The 16,590-nt window shown below is 44.7% G+C and overlaps 2 protein-coding genes across 2 annotated transcripts; one reads left to right on the top strand and one right to left on the bottom strand.

The window, feature by feature from the left end:
- Window positions 1–629: 629 nt before the first annotated feature.
- Window positions 630–12,972, top strand: wrnip1 (WRN helicase interacting protein 1; the record flags this gene model as incomplete). The annotated part of the gene is made up of 7 exons (XM_083653502.1): window positions 630–1,283; window positions 2,819–3,013; window positions 4,358–4,596; window positions 5,285–5,508; window positions 11,470–11,625; window positions 11,979–12,058; window positions 12,283–12,972. The coding sequence occupies 7 exons, from the start codon at window positions 630–632 to the stop codon at window positions 12,562–12,564; spliced, it is 1,830 nt and encodes a 609-aa protein (XP_083509628.1). The 3' UTR covers window positions 12,565–12,972.
- A 340-nt stretch (window positions 12,973–13,312) lies between these two features.
- Window positions 13,313–16,411, bottom strand: LOC310792326 (chymotrypsin-like elastase family member 3B; the record flags this gene model as incomplete). The annotated part of the gene is made up of 7 exons (XM_083654048.1): window positions 13,313–13,498; window positions 13,702–13,844; window positions 14,024–14,160; window positions 14,460–14,585; window positions 14,925–15,007; window positions 16,151–16,239; window positions 16,375–16,411. The coding sequence occupies 7 exons, from the start codon at window positions 16,409–16,411 to the stop codon at window positions 13,313–13,315; spliced, it is 801 nt and encodes a 266-aa protein (XP_083510174.1).
- Window positions 16,412–16,590: the final 179 nt, after the last annotated feature.

The raw sequence follows: 16,590 nt of genomic DNA on the forward strand, positions 1-16,590 counted from the left end.
ACTTGCACCTAAGCAAGTCTGTGATAAAACAGCAGCATAGAACCGGTAATGATTTCTCATTTTTAATGTATCTATTGTTTCTGCTGCGCGGCTTTGCCCGCAGATCGGCTGCTGTGTGGCCTTGCCTGCCCTATTGGCGCACGGTTGCATGCACAGTGTCTCCCTCTCTTGAGTCTCTCTCTCCCTCAGCCCCCCCCCCTCTCTCTCTCCTCCTCTCCCTCTCCTCTCTCTCGTGACTTTGTGTGTGTGTGTGTGTGTGTGTGTGTGTGTGTGTGTGTGAGTGAATTTATGACATCACTGATGATGTCATCAGTGGGACAGACAGACAAACAGACAGAGCCCCAGCTCCCATTTACTGATGATGATGATCGACTGTCAGCATAAGTTGCAGCAGTAACAACTACATAACCCACAATGCATTTCAACCAAATCCGAAAGCATAATCCAAAGTTACATTAACAAACTACTCGTACATTTCCTATTTATAACAAATGAAAAGTAATATATAGGCTTATAGTTAAATAATTACTTACTTCTGTTTAGGGCACAGATATCAGTGATATATAATGCGGATGTTATGGTCACATGGGTTTAGGGGTCAAAAGTTTTGCGGGAAGCATAGCAACAACATGGCGAGCGACATGACAGCTTCAGCTTCGGGCTTGGTGCAATGTCCAGTTTGTTCCAAGGATTTCAACTCTTCCGCAATCAACGGACATCTCGACAGATGCTTGCTGGATAACGACAGCAGTGTTCCGACAACAGAAGAGAGCGGACCGCCTCTAAAGAAACCACGCGTTTCTGCGGAGGCCGTTCTCAACAACAACAGTGCCTCTGTCGTCAGCAGCTCCTCCACGCCAGCCATCATGCCAGGTGCGTCGTCGTCTGCGCTATTCTCCTTGTTTCAGACCAACAAGAGTACTAAGGACAAGGTTTCGGCTCAAAGTGAACTGAACAGTCCCGGCTCTGCTGTCAGCAAAGGGATCAAACGCAATCTGCAGAACGAGGCGGACCTGGGAGCAGCAGGCACAGAGAAATCGAGCAGCCAGCCCTCGTCGGTAACGTTACCCGGGATAATGAAAGCATCAAACGGGGTGTCATCGTCCCGGACCCTGGCACTGCAAACTATCGACAAGCCTTTGGCGGATAAGCTGCGACCAAACACACTGGAGGAATATTTCGGTCAAAACAAAGTTGTGGGCGAGCACACACTCCTCCGGTCGCTTCTGGACAGGCAGGAAATCCCATCTCTGATCCTCTGGGGGCCGCCTGGGTGTGGAAAGGTGTGATTTACCGAGTGACAGCTGATTGAGTGTAGACCCATTTCACAACAACCGTTTTGAGGTGGTAAAGCAGGAGGAAGTAAAGCAGGTGTAACCAATACTGTTAACGATCGTTCCATTCCATTTAGGTGTTCCAGTGCCAGGGCCCCTCAATCACTCGTATTGGTTACACCTGATTTACTTCCTGCTTTACTAACTCAAAACAGTTGCTATGAAAATGGGTCTATTGATAGTACTGTATTCTGTTACATCAGAGATAAACGGACTAGTGTTACTAACGGTTACTAATAGATTTGCCCTCTTCATTACTTGAGAAATTAATGTAATTATCATAGCCAACCTGTCATGGCACCAACTGCAGAATGGAATGTGACCTGTATAACACATAAAAAGGCAAACCTACATTATGTACAGTTAGGTGATATATTTGGACATTGGACACAATCTTCATCATTTTGGCTCTGTACACCACAATGGACTTGAAATGAAACAATCAAGGTGTGCTTTAACTGCAGACTTCCAGCTTTAATTTGAGGGTATTTACATCCAAATCAGGTGAACGGTGTATGAATTAATATTACATTTTAACGGTCCGACTCCAAAATTAGATTTTAAGGCACCAAAAGTAATTGGACAAACTAACATAATAATAAATCAAATTGTCACTTTTGGTTGCAAACCCTTTACAGTTAATGACAAGTCTGGAACCCATAGACATCACCACATGATGGGGTTTGTCTCTGGTGATGCTCTGCCAGGTGGCAGGCCTCCACTGCAAATGTCTTCAGTTCCTGCTTGTTCTTGGGGCGTTTTCCCTTCAGTGTTTTCTTCAGCAAGTGAACTGCATGCACAATTGGATTCTGGTCAGGTGATGGATTTGGCCATTGCACAACTTTCCACTTCTTTGGCCATGGGCACTGAGGACATGGGGACGGGGACATCCTCAGCGTCCCAGGCGGGACTCGAACCCAGGACCTTCTTGCTGTGAGGCGACAGTGCTACCACTGCGCCACCGTGTCCCCCCTAATACATCCATGGTAGAGAGAGAGACCTTGGTGATGTTTGGCTAGCTAAACTTCATGCTCTCTTTTGTCCTCTCACTTGTAAAACATAGTTGCTGCTCGCTCCTCTTGGGTGTATAGGCATTTATTACACTGCTCTTCAATGCATGTGATTAAAAGAGAAAGTTAGAAAGAGAAGTGGAAATATAGTTAATGGTTCCTACTTCTTTTAAGGATTTACAGTAGAGTCATGATTAATGAGACTGTCTTCAGGTTTAGGCACAGAACTAAGTGTTTCTTCTAGTTTCTTAAGTGGATTACATGACCTGGAACAATTATTTACATGCCTCAAAAACTGGAGCATGCAGGTACTGGTGTCCATTATTATTAGGATACTCTCATTGTTGGGGCAAAAAAGTGCTTCCATTTTAGATTTGTTGTTGTGAAACTTTACAAACTACCTTCTTAGCATTGCAATACAGTAATTCAAAATGCCCCCCCCCCCCCTCTCTCTGTGTTTTGTGTCTTTTCTAGACCACTCTAGCTCACATCATTGCCAGCACCAGTAAAAAGAAGGGGACCGCTCGTTTTGTTAGCCTGTCTGCCACCAGCACGTCCACCAATGAAGTCCGAGAGGTGATCAAGCAGGCGCAGAACGAGCTGCGACTGTGCAAGAGGAAGACCATCCTGTTCATCGATGAAATCCACCGCTTCAACAAATCACAACAGGTACTGTATGTCAGTGATTTAGCCAGTAAGATGTGTTCAGGTCAAATTCTGTCATGTTAGCTTAGCTGCAGCTCCACAATCCAATTGGTGTTTAAAATACCTATTAGGGGTTGAAAAAAAAAAAAAAAGGAACTGATTGTTTAACCACTCCATTTCTTTATCAGATAGGTTAGTTGTGCTTACTGTAGGTTTACATTGTATCAGTAGGTTTGTATTCTTACTGAAGATTGTCCACTACAGCACAGAAATACTGTAGTGATTCAGGAAGTGTGGGGAACATATTATTCAAAAACATTGTTTTCTATGAAAGTCTGAAAAGGACAGAAAATAAATTTGGTAAATGACAAGGTTCAGAATTTCACCAAGGAATCTCAAGATATGCAAAAAAACCTGTTGTTCAGTCAGACTCTTCATTTAGGGACCCACTGTCATTTAACCGTCAAAGATAGCCTACTTGTTGTGGTGAAGAAACATCTGAAGCTATCTATAAACACCCTGGTGAACACCAGCCAAAATGTCCAAATCCACTCATTACATTAAAGTCCACAAAAAAGCATGGGATTTAGACTGGAAATGTGCAGTTCTGTATTTTCAGTGAAATTGCCAGCATAGCTGATGTCATCATCATCACTGCTTCCAATATTTTCATCTAGAACTCTATTAACTGTAGAAAATCATCCTAGGACTGAACAAAGAACATCCTAGAACTAGGGATGTCAATTTTCGGTTAATTTCACTTTCGATTAACCGACGCTAATAATCGATTAACCTATCGGTTAATTCATAATTTTTTAATATTAAAAAAAAAAAAAAAAATTGTCTATTTACTCAATGAGCTCATGCCCAAACAAGGCGTGTCTATTTAGATGCTGAAATGTTAATGCTTTTTGTGTTAGAATTTCTAACACAAAAAGCATTAACAAGCATTAACAAAAAGCATCAACATTTCAACACAAATTATTTTTGTGTTAGAATTTCTAACACAAAAAGCATTAACATTTCAGCATCTAAATAAACACGCCTTGTTTGGGCATGAGCTCATTGAGTACCGTAAATAGACAAAAAAAAAAAAAAAAATGTTTAATATTAACTGATAGACCGTCAGCAATAACCGAACAACGACGTTAGCGACGGTTAATCGATTAACGGTTAACCGTTGACATCCCTACCTAGAACAAAGACTTATTCTTGATATTTTCTTTCTGTTTAGAGATGTTTAGATCGGTGTTTTCACCTCTTGTCCTCCCTGTTGTTCACTCCTTTTCTCTCACTGTGTGTGTGTGTGTGTGTGTGTGTGTGCGCGCGCGTGTGTGTGTGCGTGTGCGTCCCCGCGTGTGTGTGTAGGACACATTCCTTCCACACGTGGAGTGTGGGACGGTGACCCTGATCGGGGCGACCACAGAGAACCCGTCGTTCCAGGTGAACGCGGCCCTGTTGAGCAGGTGCAGGGTGCTGGTGCTGGACAAGCTGTCTGTGGAGGCCATGGGCTCCATCCTGCGCAGGGCCGTGGCCTCCCTGGGGATCAGGGTACTGGGACAAGAGCCCAGCAGTCCCCAGGATCAAGACCAGACGGATGGACACGAGTAAGTGCTCCTTCCTCTGGGAATCTAGTGAAGATGATCAGTGACCAATAATAATAATAATAATAACAGACAAAAAATGTGTGGTTCGCATACGTTGGTTTAGTATATTTTTCCATACAGAGTGAACAACGTTTTTTCTTTGCTTGAAGAAAACAGAAGCAGGCAGAAGAGTTTGTTGACGTGTTAATGCACGTGCCACAGACACTGATGACGCTGCCTTTGCCTAACTATAGAAACCCTCCATGGGGGTCTAGTTTTTGTCACCATACTTGTGTTTCTAAGCAGTTAAAAACACTGGCAGCCCCCCAGGGGACTTGTCAGCAAGGGCCGTTCACAGTGGGGACATAACACAGCGGGGGGTTGGCAAAGAAATCGGAAGAGGTTTCATCAGAATACTGTGTCCCTGGCGTCCTTGGGGGATCGCTAGCACCAAGCGGTCATTTGAGTCGGCACCCTAGAATGAATGTTCTCCGTTAGATGTAATATGATAAGACTACAGTGTCCTTACTGTCAGACCACTTGTTAAATGAAAAGTTTAAATTTATCTTTGATGTAATTAAATAATACAAGTAACGTTTTTAGATTCAGATTTGGATTCCTTGTCTGTTGCTTCCTCGCAAAAGAAAGGATTATGATCAAAACTATTATTCGTAAAATGACTTTGATTTTGGTTTGTCCCCCCCCGCAGGCCAAAGATCTACATTGAACAGAAAGCTCTGGACACCATAGCTCATCTTTGCGACGGTGATGCCCGGGCAGGACTCAACGGTCTCCAGCTGGCTGTTCAGGCTCGGGTGAGCTTGGCCCAGTCCAACCAGTTAACACAGGACTGTTCTCCTCAGGAGATACTGGTGCAGGAGGATCATGTCAAGGAGGGTCTTCAGAGGTCCCATATCCTCTATGACAAAGCAGGTAAGCCCACAGATACAGATCACAGCAGTTTTCCCACATGCGTACCGGAAAATTACCTGTAAGTCAATATCGGACATTTCCCTTCACACTTCGGCTCGCGCATGTGGGAATCTATCAGCCAATTTTCCTGTATGTTGGGGGGGCGGGGGGAGGGGGGAGCTTATTTGGGGGGTCGGCAAAACTCGAAATAAGTTCGCTTGTCAGTTGTCACACAATAAATCACACTCGTTTGACTTAAGAGCAGCGTCAAGCCGCCAGCGTAATAAACACAGCCGATTTACCCCCTCCCTCTCTGCTCGAGAGCAGCAGCCACGGACAGACACAGCGAGAAAGGCTTGCAAGCTGCTCACCGCTTGTATGTATGTAGAGAAAGCAAATGCACGAAGCGAAATGTCGAAGTAGTTTGCTTTGATGTGCGCGAATGATTAGATGATGCACTTTGAAGAAGTTGGGATCCGTGTCTGAGAGAAATAGTTGCTGGTTCGATGTTTATCCGTTCACCTGCGTCGCGTTGAAGCACTTTTTACAGACTGGCTTCGTTTGATGTGTCCGGGGTTGCCTTCGGAAATCAGCAAGCTGACATACTGCTCTTATTAGGCTGCCTATCACAAGATCATTTCGCCAGTTTGCTTTAATGTGCGCGAATGATTAGATTATGCCCGCTGGAACATTAAGCTGCGCATGATTGAAGGACTGCTGTCGCGGAAAATGACTGGACCCGTTTCCACTTGCGTCCCCTTAAGAGCATACCGCTCTTCTGACTGGCTCGAAACTGGTGAAATGTCGGGGACGACGGGGTCGCGCTTATACCGGCACGGCGCCTTTCTCACATGCAGGCATTAGACCACGTTCCGGTCATTTTGCGGTACAAAGCGCATGTGGGAAAAGGGCTTTGGTCTACTTAGTGATCTCTGTTCAGAATCTACAGCTGCCCAATATAGCAGGTCCCTGAGCAGTCAGACGACAGAGGTAGACCGTGTGAATAGTGATGTTGTGATTCACACGTGTTTGTCTCCGTACGTCTTTCCTTGCCAAGGAACACCGTGCCCCCCAAAGTGCCAAAACGCACATCTAGTCTTTCAGCATGTCCTGGCTTCACTGATGGACTGATAGACTGATGCACTACTGAATGACTCAACAGCAGACACATTCCTTTGATATCACTATGCTGCTATGTTCAACTATAGCACTTCCTGTATGACTCTACACAATATGTAGAATGTGTTTGGTCCAAGTTTTTTGTAAACTCAAGTTACCCTTAATGGGGAAGCTAGTTTTCTCACCTTCAGGTTCTGGTCATGTTGCTTTCATGTTCCATTTGGGTCTCCAATCCTACCAGGTTACCCAGTGAATATGAAAAGGTTGTCATTCTCTGAGGAAGCTCATTCTTCCAGTGTAGCGTAGGAAGAAATTGAACTCGATGAGATTATTTTTGGTTTCTCTCTCAACTCATTTCAATTACCGTAATTTCCGCACTATAAGCCGCACCGGAGTATAAGCCGCAGCAGCAAAATTGCCTGTTTGTTACATATATAAGCCGCACCGGACTATAAGCCGCAGGTGTTTTTAATGTTTTTTTTTTTTTTTTTTTTTTTTTTTTTAAATTGTGTTTTAACACATTGAGTGCCACAGCGCTTCAGTAAAATTGTCTGGAGCCTGTGCCAGATTCACTTCCATTCAGTTGAAAACAGCTATAGAATTTTTTCTATTAGGGCTATATTGAGAGGGCTGGACTCTAATGAAACATTGAACACTCCTGCTTCTTCCAAAGAAGAAATTTTGTTTCTAGACAGTTCCATTATGAAATGACAGCCTCTGTAAGAAGTGCACTTTCAAGGGTTTTCTGTCGTTTTTTTTTACTTTTCAAGATATAGTGACTTTTATGATACTTTTTGCACTCTAATTTCGAGCACATTCACTGACTCTGGCTGGTGTTTTCTGATGTGGTGGCGTGGTGTGGTTTCTGTGCAGCCTGCACCCCCCACCCCCCTCTCCCCCCCCCCCCCCCCCCCTCTCCACCTCTGAGCTGCGGGCTCCTCCCCACACGCACAGAGTCTGACTCCGTTTTTGCCCCGGACGGATCCTAGCGCAACAAGGAAATGCCAAACGCGACTGAACGAAAAGGGCTTGGCCGTTCGGCTTCGGGTGCTGGCTTTCTGGCAGGGAATCGTGTGGAGAAACAGATAGATAGAAGATAGATAGAAGCATAAGAGCTCAGTTGTGGGCACGGATGCAGCCGAGCCAACTGTCCGCTCCGCTGCAGACAGGGCTTGGCCGTTCGGCTTCGGGTGCTGGCTTTCTGGCAGGGAATCGTGTGGAGAAACAGATAGATAGAAGATAGATAGAAGCATAAGAGCTCAGTTGTGGGCACGGATGCAGCCGAGCCAACTGTCCGCTCCGCTGCAGACAGAGCAATCTATACGGCTCTGGCTGAAGCATGCATCGGTTTCCACTTTGATCACGTCTTTCCCTGCTGTCTCCTGCACAAAGTAAAGGATCTGAGGTGGGTGGCGCAGCTCCAGTGTCGATGTTTAAGGTGGCGCCGTGTGATCCCTTGAAGGGATTCATGCTCACTGGCTAGGTATGACCTTAAACAGCAGAATTATGGAATAATATGAATTATGATTTTAGGACGTCCACAGACGTCCTTGGCACTCCTCGTTACATTTTTATAGGATGTCCAGAGACGTCCTTGGCACTCAATGTGTTAATGTTTAATTACCATATGTAAGGGTTCGTGCACAGAGGGGATTGTCGGGAAAGAGATGGCTGTTTGAGGAAGCTCCCATTTATTAACATTTCAACAAAACAACATAACACAACACCACCTGTGTTTTTTTTTACAGTGCACACAGTGTCCGCGGTGTGGTGAAAAGAGGGCAAGAGAGGAAATTAAAACAGAAGTGGATTTATAGTTAGAAAGAGTGCTAAAGAAGAGAGAATTCCGTTTTTTTTTTTTTTTTTTGCTGAAAAAATCCATAGATAAGCCGCACCGTTATATAAGCCGCAGGGGGCAAAAAACGGGGGAAAAGCCACGGCTTATAGTCCGAAATTTACGGTACTCTCAAATTAATGACTTGCTGGCAATTATGTAATTATAAATTACTTTAGCTTAAATTTAAAAGTACAAATGTTCAGTTTCTGCTTCCTAAAATAATAAATAAATGGAGATTGAAAAAAACAAGTGTGTAGAGATCATCATCAAGCCCTGTGTAGTTTACACCACTGAAGTGTTTGTTGTTTTGTTTGTTTTTAAATAGGGACCTTGGATGTCAGGTTGCGGCAGTAGGGATGGTATCGTTTTAATATTTTTCGATACCGGTGCTAAAGCGATACTTCTAAAACGGTACCGGTGTCTAAACAGTGCCTGAAACGGTACAGATTTAAACTTTTTTTTTTTTTTTTTTTTTAAGAGGCTGTAAAGGGCATTTCAAACAATAATTGTACAGTATGTGTTATGCCCTGTTAGTGAAGGTGTGTGCAGCGCTGGTTTCAGAGCACTGGAGGGCGGATATTTCACTCAGCAGCTCGGGCATGGCACCTAAATGAGGCACCTAAATCTGCGTTGCAATTCGGTAACGGTAGTGCCGGTCGTAAAAGTACCAGTACCATATTGGTACTGGGTTTCGGTAATCGGTACCCAACCCTAGTTAAGAATGAAATCGCTCTCCCCTTCCTCTGCTACCTGGTGTTGACAAAAGTCTGTATCTTTATAGCTTTAGGACCCAGTGGCAATGCTATTTGACCACAGGAGCAATCCAACAGCTGCATTGTTTGTGTCATAACTGGTGTGCAAGAGGCTCCAAGAGATAAGAGGCCCAAATAGCTGTGTTAACCCCTTAATGCTTCAGGATTTTGTCTCCGCCCACACATTTATTTCTGTACATAAACACGTTGACATCTTTCACAAATCCACATCGTAAACGTCCTCTCAGAGACTTCAGCAGAACACTTGCCATCAATATTCCCACCTTTCACTAACTTTAAAATAACTTAATATCCTGCGGTCATAAGGCTTTCATATTAAATGTATTAATAAGATGATAAAGTCAACTATCCGTTTAATATGGACGTGTTTATAGCCATGGTTTGTTCATTCATGTGCTCTTTGAATTGTGCACTGCTTAGGGGAATTACGGTATGCCTTTGGCCATGCCATAAGGCAGAGGTTTTCAAAGTTGCAGGGGTGCGTCCCCAGGGGGGCTCCAAATAGTTTCAGTGAGGCTCAGTGAATGGAAGTGGGGGGGGGGGGGATAGCCTAGGTAAACCCAGCCCCCACGTGACCTGCTCTCTCAGTTCCCAGTCATAGTGACTGAGAACAGGTCTGAGAGCAGGTCACGTGGGGGATGGGTTTACCCAGGCTAGGGGGGGGATACATTAATTATTACATTACTTATCAAAGGGATATCACATAGAATAGCCTAAATGTGTGTGATTTGGTTAAGAGTTCAGAGATCCAGCAGTATTGGAGGAGGATTTTACTGTTTTTCCCACTTTCCCAGAGTCGGGAACAAATAAATGCTCAATTGGGATGAAATAACATAATCATGATCCCATAGGCATCCCGGAATTTAGTAAGCAAGTAAACGGGCGGGGGTGGGGGGTTGTCCCCAAGCTTTGTGTGTCTGGAGGCCGACAGCCTCAGACTTTGAGAACCCCTGTACATAAGGGAAATACATTATGCGCTTGGACACCAGGGGGCAGTACAGTAGAAGTCACTCCTTCACCCAAGCACCTATAAAGTGTCACACTCTTGTTTTTGCTGCTACTTTGTAAAGCTGTCTGTTGAGAGCTGGCAGTGTGTTGTCTGTGACAGTAAGAGCACAAAGTATCTCAGTTGTCCAAACCCTTTGGCATCACACAGCCTCTTCCCACTGATAACTCCCTCTCATACCATCTTTGCGGCACGGTGGCTCAGGACAAGAAGGGCATGGGTTCGAACCCCCGGTCTGTCCCAGGTCCTTTGTGTGGAGTTTGCATGTTCTCCCCGTGTTCCCGTGGGTTTCCTCCCACCATTAAAGACATGTATGTTAGGGTTAATGGGGGGCGCGGGGCTAGCAACCCCACCCTCTAAAAACCCACTTGCTACAGAAACCGCAATCACAGTCTTCCTCTGTGTGAGGAAGACTTCCTCTGTGTGAGGAAGACTTCCTCTGTGTGAGGAAGACTTCCTCTGTATGAGGATGACTTCCTCTGTGTGAGGAAGACTTCCTCTGTGTGAGGAAGACTTCCTCTGTATGAGGAAGAGCCCGGAGCCCGTTGGCGTCGTGACTCGTGTGCTTGCGGGCCCTATCCAATCTAACAGGCAATGCACACCAGATAGATGCGTTATGCCTGCGTTGCGGATCCGGTAAAACTGCCGGATCGACTCTCGTCCATGTTAATAGATGAGCAATATGCGGTATGGAAAAATGACGCACCTATTTTTGTCGGATCCTGCATGCGTCTGACACATTACATGAGTGTGTGTCTGTTTGGAGCCGTATACCACATCTGTTCCGGAGCTGGTGGACATTAGCCTTAAGACTTTCAACAGTCCTTCATGCTGTCCTGTTATGTAACAGTCAGCTGTCCCTGTAGGTCCAGATTTACTGTTCCCTGCTTCACAGGGTGCTGAAACTGCCCCTCAGCTTGACCGGTGGCCTTAAAGGAGCCAGCATGCTGCCTTTCATCACAGCTTTATAAAAGGTTTTGTTCATGTAACCGCTTTATTCCTTTGTGTTTTTGCAGCATACCGTGGCTTAGGTGACAGATTAAAACAATGCAAATGAGTTGATGACATGCCAGCTGAGGTATAATCCATATTTATTGTATTCTCCCTAACCCAACGTGTGTGTGTGTGTGTGTGTGTGTGTGTGTGTGTGTGTGTGTGTGTGTGTGTGTGTGTGTGTGTGTGCGTGTGTGCGTGTGTGCGTGTGCGTGTGCATGTGCGTGTGCCCGCCCGTGTGCTGTACGTGTTAGGAGAGGAACACTACAACTGTATCTCAGCGTTGCATAAGTCTATGAGAGGTTCCCATGAGAACGCCGCCCTCTACTGGCTGGGCCGCATGCTGGAGGGCGGGGAGGATCCACTGTATGTGGCTCGCAGGCTGGTCCGCTTCGCCAGCGAGGATGTGGGTACGTCAAATTATATTATTATATATATTATCTCATACTTTTTGAATGATGTCATCCTTTTCTGAATCACTGCACACAGCCTGCTGACACTGACAGAAGGATTGCTCTCTTTAAAAAGCAATGTGAAATTGAACCTCAAACATTTGCTGACAGGCCGATTGCTAATTATCATGTTCCTAACTACGATGAAAACAAACATGAAGCAGCGGCTTCTGTATCACCGCTGGGAATACCAACTTTGGCCCTGGGTCAAAGGTCGGAATGAGAAAGATGTACAGTAGACGGTTTTAAATATAGAAATGTATGATTTTTCTGAGTCGGTCTGACTGGATGTTTGTGTGTCTCTTGGTCAGGTATGGCAGATCCCTCTGCCCTTCCTCAGGCTGTGTCTGCCTTCCAGGCCTGTCACTTCATTGGGATGCCTGAATGTGAGGTAAGCTGACCAATCGCTTAATCCAGCTTCCCACCCGCAGACACGGCCAATTGTGCCTGTGTGGACGCCGACCACGCCGGAGGTAACACGGGGCATCGAACCTGCGACCCTCGTGTTGGCAGGCAGGGAATCTACCGCTGCACTACCCGGACACCCAGTTACCCAGGGTTGTATCTTAGCGTCTTACCCCTGTGCCCTCTGTCCTCTCATCCTTTGCTCCACAGGTGATCCTGGCTCAGTGTGTGGTGTATCTGGCACGAGCGCCCAAGTCTGTGCAGATCTACAAGGCCTACGGTAATGTGAAGAGCTGTCTGAGGAACCACAAAGGCCCCCTGCCGTCTGTGCCCCTGCACCTTCGCAACGCCCCCACCAGGCTCATGAAAGACCTGGGCTACGCTAAAGACTACAAATACAACCCAGCCTTCAGCGCACCTGTAGAGCAGGAGTACTTACCTGAGGAGCTGCGGGGAATAGACTTCTTCACCTGGACGCCCTCAGACGCATGATTTTACAGGTTCACACAGCATACTGTATGGCGGGGTGGGCAATTTTTCCTGGGGGGCACAGATTGTTGCTAGGGGCACAAAAAGAAATCATGGCCGAACTCTAATTTGATCACTAGATTAAATCATAGAAAACATACAGTGCACCTATTCTTCAGCATTTATTATATTGAAAATCACTACAAACCAATTTAGGTCATCTCATTCCATTTTTTTCTAGCTTCATAAATAAAATGATGTGGTTTGTCTTAGACCTCCCGGGCCAGGCAGAACCATCATCAGGGCCGGTTCTGCCCCACGGCCAGCATAATGCCCAGGTCTGCTGGATGAGGTCAAGTCAAGGCCTGCTGGATAGAGGAATGCTTGTGGGATATGATGAGTTTTGATGGCGTTGCTTGACCAAAATTCACACTTACACTGATGACAAAATGAAGATTTCAATGTTTACCATGTTAAATATATGTTGAGGTTCATCTATGTCCTATTAGGCTATTATAGATTGTTTAAACTGATTAAAATGATATTTTACGTTGTGAATATATTTCTAATGATTTTGTATCTTATTCATTTTTTATTAAATGCAGGACGAATATAGCAGAGTTAGAAGTCCTTTTATTGCATAATCACAGCATATCGAAAACCTCTTCAGTTTTGGGCCATTGTCTGCAAAGAGATGAAACAAAGTTAACTTTTTTAACATTTCAAAAACACCACCACTTACTGTGCTTTTCACAAGTCTGAAAATATGCAATCATGTATCTCTACTGTGTGGCTTCATGTTCACCTCAGTGATCCAGGGGATGAAAGAGGCGACGCGGGTAAAGACTGTGGGCCTCTGGGGGGTGTTACAGCCGCGTCCGTCCACAAAACTGGTCACTCCTTGGACATACCATCGTCCATCTCTGCCCTTACAGTTCAGAGGGCCTCCAGAGTCGCCCTGGAAGGAGATGGCAGATATTGTGTGTACAGCAATTTGAAAAATAATACCAATTTGCTTTGCACAAACAAAATGCAGACAAAGTCGGCTCATAGAGACTATGTGCTCTCCCATTGGTGGTTGAAGACGTTTTGTGGTTGGCTCATAGAGACTGTATGTGCTCTCCCATTGGTGGTTGAAGAGGTTTTGTGGCCGTTACTCACATGGCACGCTGACTTGCTCTCTCCTCCTGCACAGACCATGGTTGTCTTCACTGAGCTGCCCCACCAGTCGCTGCGGCCACAGATACTCTGCTCCACCACGGGAAGCAGGGCCTGCTGCAGCTTGGTTGCCTGGGGCCCACCGGCTAAGAGAGAGCTAAAGTTAATCTATCTGACCTGTATTAAATAAATTACATGCACGTTCATTTTCAGCTCCTTGTACCAAATAGTGTTATAACAGCTGAGCGTAATATTAATATTTACATCAAATAATAATATTTGATGCCTCACTATGTGAGATTGGTGTTGAAGTGTTGGGTCTTACAGTAGAGACGACCCCAGCCTGTGACATAGCACGGCTGGTTGTGGGCCAGAGCGGCACCATCCTCTGGCAGGCAGGCCAGCTGCACTTTGTCATTAATAACAGCACTCTTCTCCAGCTTGAGCAGGGCAATGTCATTCCTAAATATAACGGGATGAAACAAGAACAAAATATGTTAAAGATGTACACTTTTTAAATGGATGCATTCTATTAGAAAGTTTGTTTATAGGGTAAGGCGGCGTCGTTGCCATTTACTCAACTTATTTGCTCAGCTGCTTGTCTACGGAAATTCTCAGGGTAAGCACCTTGTTCAAGGATGTATTTACATTATCACGCTCTGGACTATTTGTTTCTCACCCTTTTCCTTGCTAATCCACCACCTGCGTAGCCATATCTAAAGCACCAGGGTGAATATGTGTAGAAGGTGGTGACAGCCTACCCACAAGAAACACAGTTGTCGTTCCATTTGGGATGGAGGAACATCTTCTCCACCATAATGGACTGTTCAGGTCCTTCCTCCTTCTTCATGTCATGCTCAGCAAGAACCACTCTGTACGTGTGGAACCTGTACATAAAGTAAAAAAAGAACACGAGAAAGGAATAATGTAACATGTGAATCTACCCATTGGTATTACGCTGCTACATGTTAATGGTGTATAGAGGGTAATTGCTTCTGATATTTTAACACCTTATGTAAAAGGTCTCAATGACCATATCATAAAGGATACTAAATGTCAAGGGCAAGCACATTATCAGCACTATGTCTGGTTCAGTTGTCTTGTTCCGATCTGGAAATGTTGGGTGACCATTGCAGGATAAACGTGCATTAATGAAGGAGACATATCATGGTCCCTTCTCTCTGATTTCAAGCTTTATTTTATTTCACAAATCAACATTTCCTCACGTGATGCAGTGTGCAGCAGTCAAGACCCAGTTAGGAGCGATTAGTGTTCCTCCACAAGTGGGGAAGAAAGACTCCAAAGAGACCTAAGAGTAAAATGAAACCAAATTTAGCTCACTGACAAAATATATAGCTAATGCCAAAATCATTGTGATCCGATTAATCAATGAAAACAAGTAACACCAATATGCTCATCTGATGTGCATAATGTGTTACAGTGGCTCAAAGTCATGCTTTCTTTTAATGTGTGATAACTACCAATGATATTGATTCATGATGTCACTACTTCCTCTGTAGTGGTCAGTTCCCAAAGGACCGTTGGAGGTCTAGTCAGTAGGGGTGGGGGAAAAAATCGATTCACCTAAGTATCGCGATTTTTAATGTCACGATTTTTTTAATCGATCTTTTATGCCAGAATCGATAATCGCAAAAGAAAAAAGAAAAAAAATTGGGTGCTTGCAGTCAGGCCACTCACTGAACAGCAGCCCAGGTGCCGCCTACTGGTTTACTAGTGGTTTTATTACTTTATTAGTTAGTCGTAATAATTACACTTCAGGGTTAAAGTGGGTGCATCTCATTGTAAAATTGGACTTCAAATGGCCCAAATCTGGCTTCAAACGGCCCAAATTGGGCTTCAAACGGCCCAAATTTCACAGGCGTCGGCCCATATCGGCCTGGCCTGCTTGGTATCTAATGCCCGGCCTGAATTATGATCCCAGTCCGCATCTGTTTTTAACTATATATCGCCCAGCCCTACTCATGATATATATACAGTCTCTAGTGTATGATTCAACTTTTCCCATGTTCTAATCTAGTGTAAAAAAGCAAACAAACTGAAAAAGTAAAAGAAAAAAATAAACAAAAATCGCAATAAATCGTAATATCGAATCGCAATAATCGTAGAATCGCAATAATCGTAGAATCGCAATATAAATCGAATCGGCACCCAAGAATCGTGATAGTATCGAATCGGGAGATAAGTGAATCGCCACAGCCCTACTAGTCAGTTCTATAAACCTGCTATGTTCCAGAGTAGGACAACTTGGTACATTTACCCCCCCAATTATACTCTGATTACAATCCAAAATTGCTTGCCTCATTTCACTTTGGATTATTATGCATTTCTTGGGCTCTTCTACACTCTTGGAATTTACTGAGAAATTATCTAAACATTCAATTTGATTTCGAAATACCCATATATTCATAGGAGAGTGTTTGCATGGACCTACCTGCCATGGCCAGCTGTAAGGATGTGCTTCTTCCCCGTTTACCACCCTGCTGGTGCTGGGCTGGTGGCTGGGTACGCCACACCCAGACACTAAGAAACACAGAGAGCGAGTGCAAAAGCACAGGCCATTGGGAATTTTTCAGTATAGCTAAAAACAATCAACATCAGATTGGCTCATCAGCCTTTAACTCGGAACATTAGAGAGTGTATTTTATGGTGACTCACCAGTTGTGACGACCAGGAGGACAAGTGCCAGTTCCATCTCTTTAGCCTTGAAGGGAATACCATGGCTTACTTTGCAGAGCTATTTATGGGAAGCAATCCAGGAGAAACAGTCTGGGATTTTTCCTCCTATTCTCCAGGTGGTGAGACCACTGTGTGCCAAGAATGAAGTCAGATAATGGCTGGAAATCAGATGTAGAGCAATGAATGCAATTCCTA

Source organism: Poromitra crassiceps (assembly GCF_964638095.1).
Source record: "Poromitra crassiceps genome assembly, chromosome: 17".
Taxonomy (NCBI): domain Eukaryota; kingdom Metazoa; phylum Chordata; class Actinopteri; order Beryciformes; family Melamphaidae; genus Poromitra; species Poromitra crassiceps.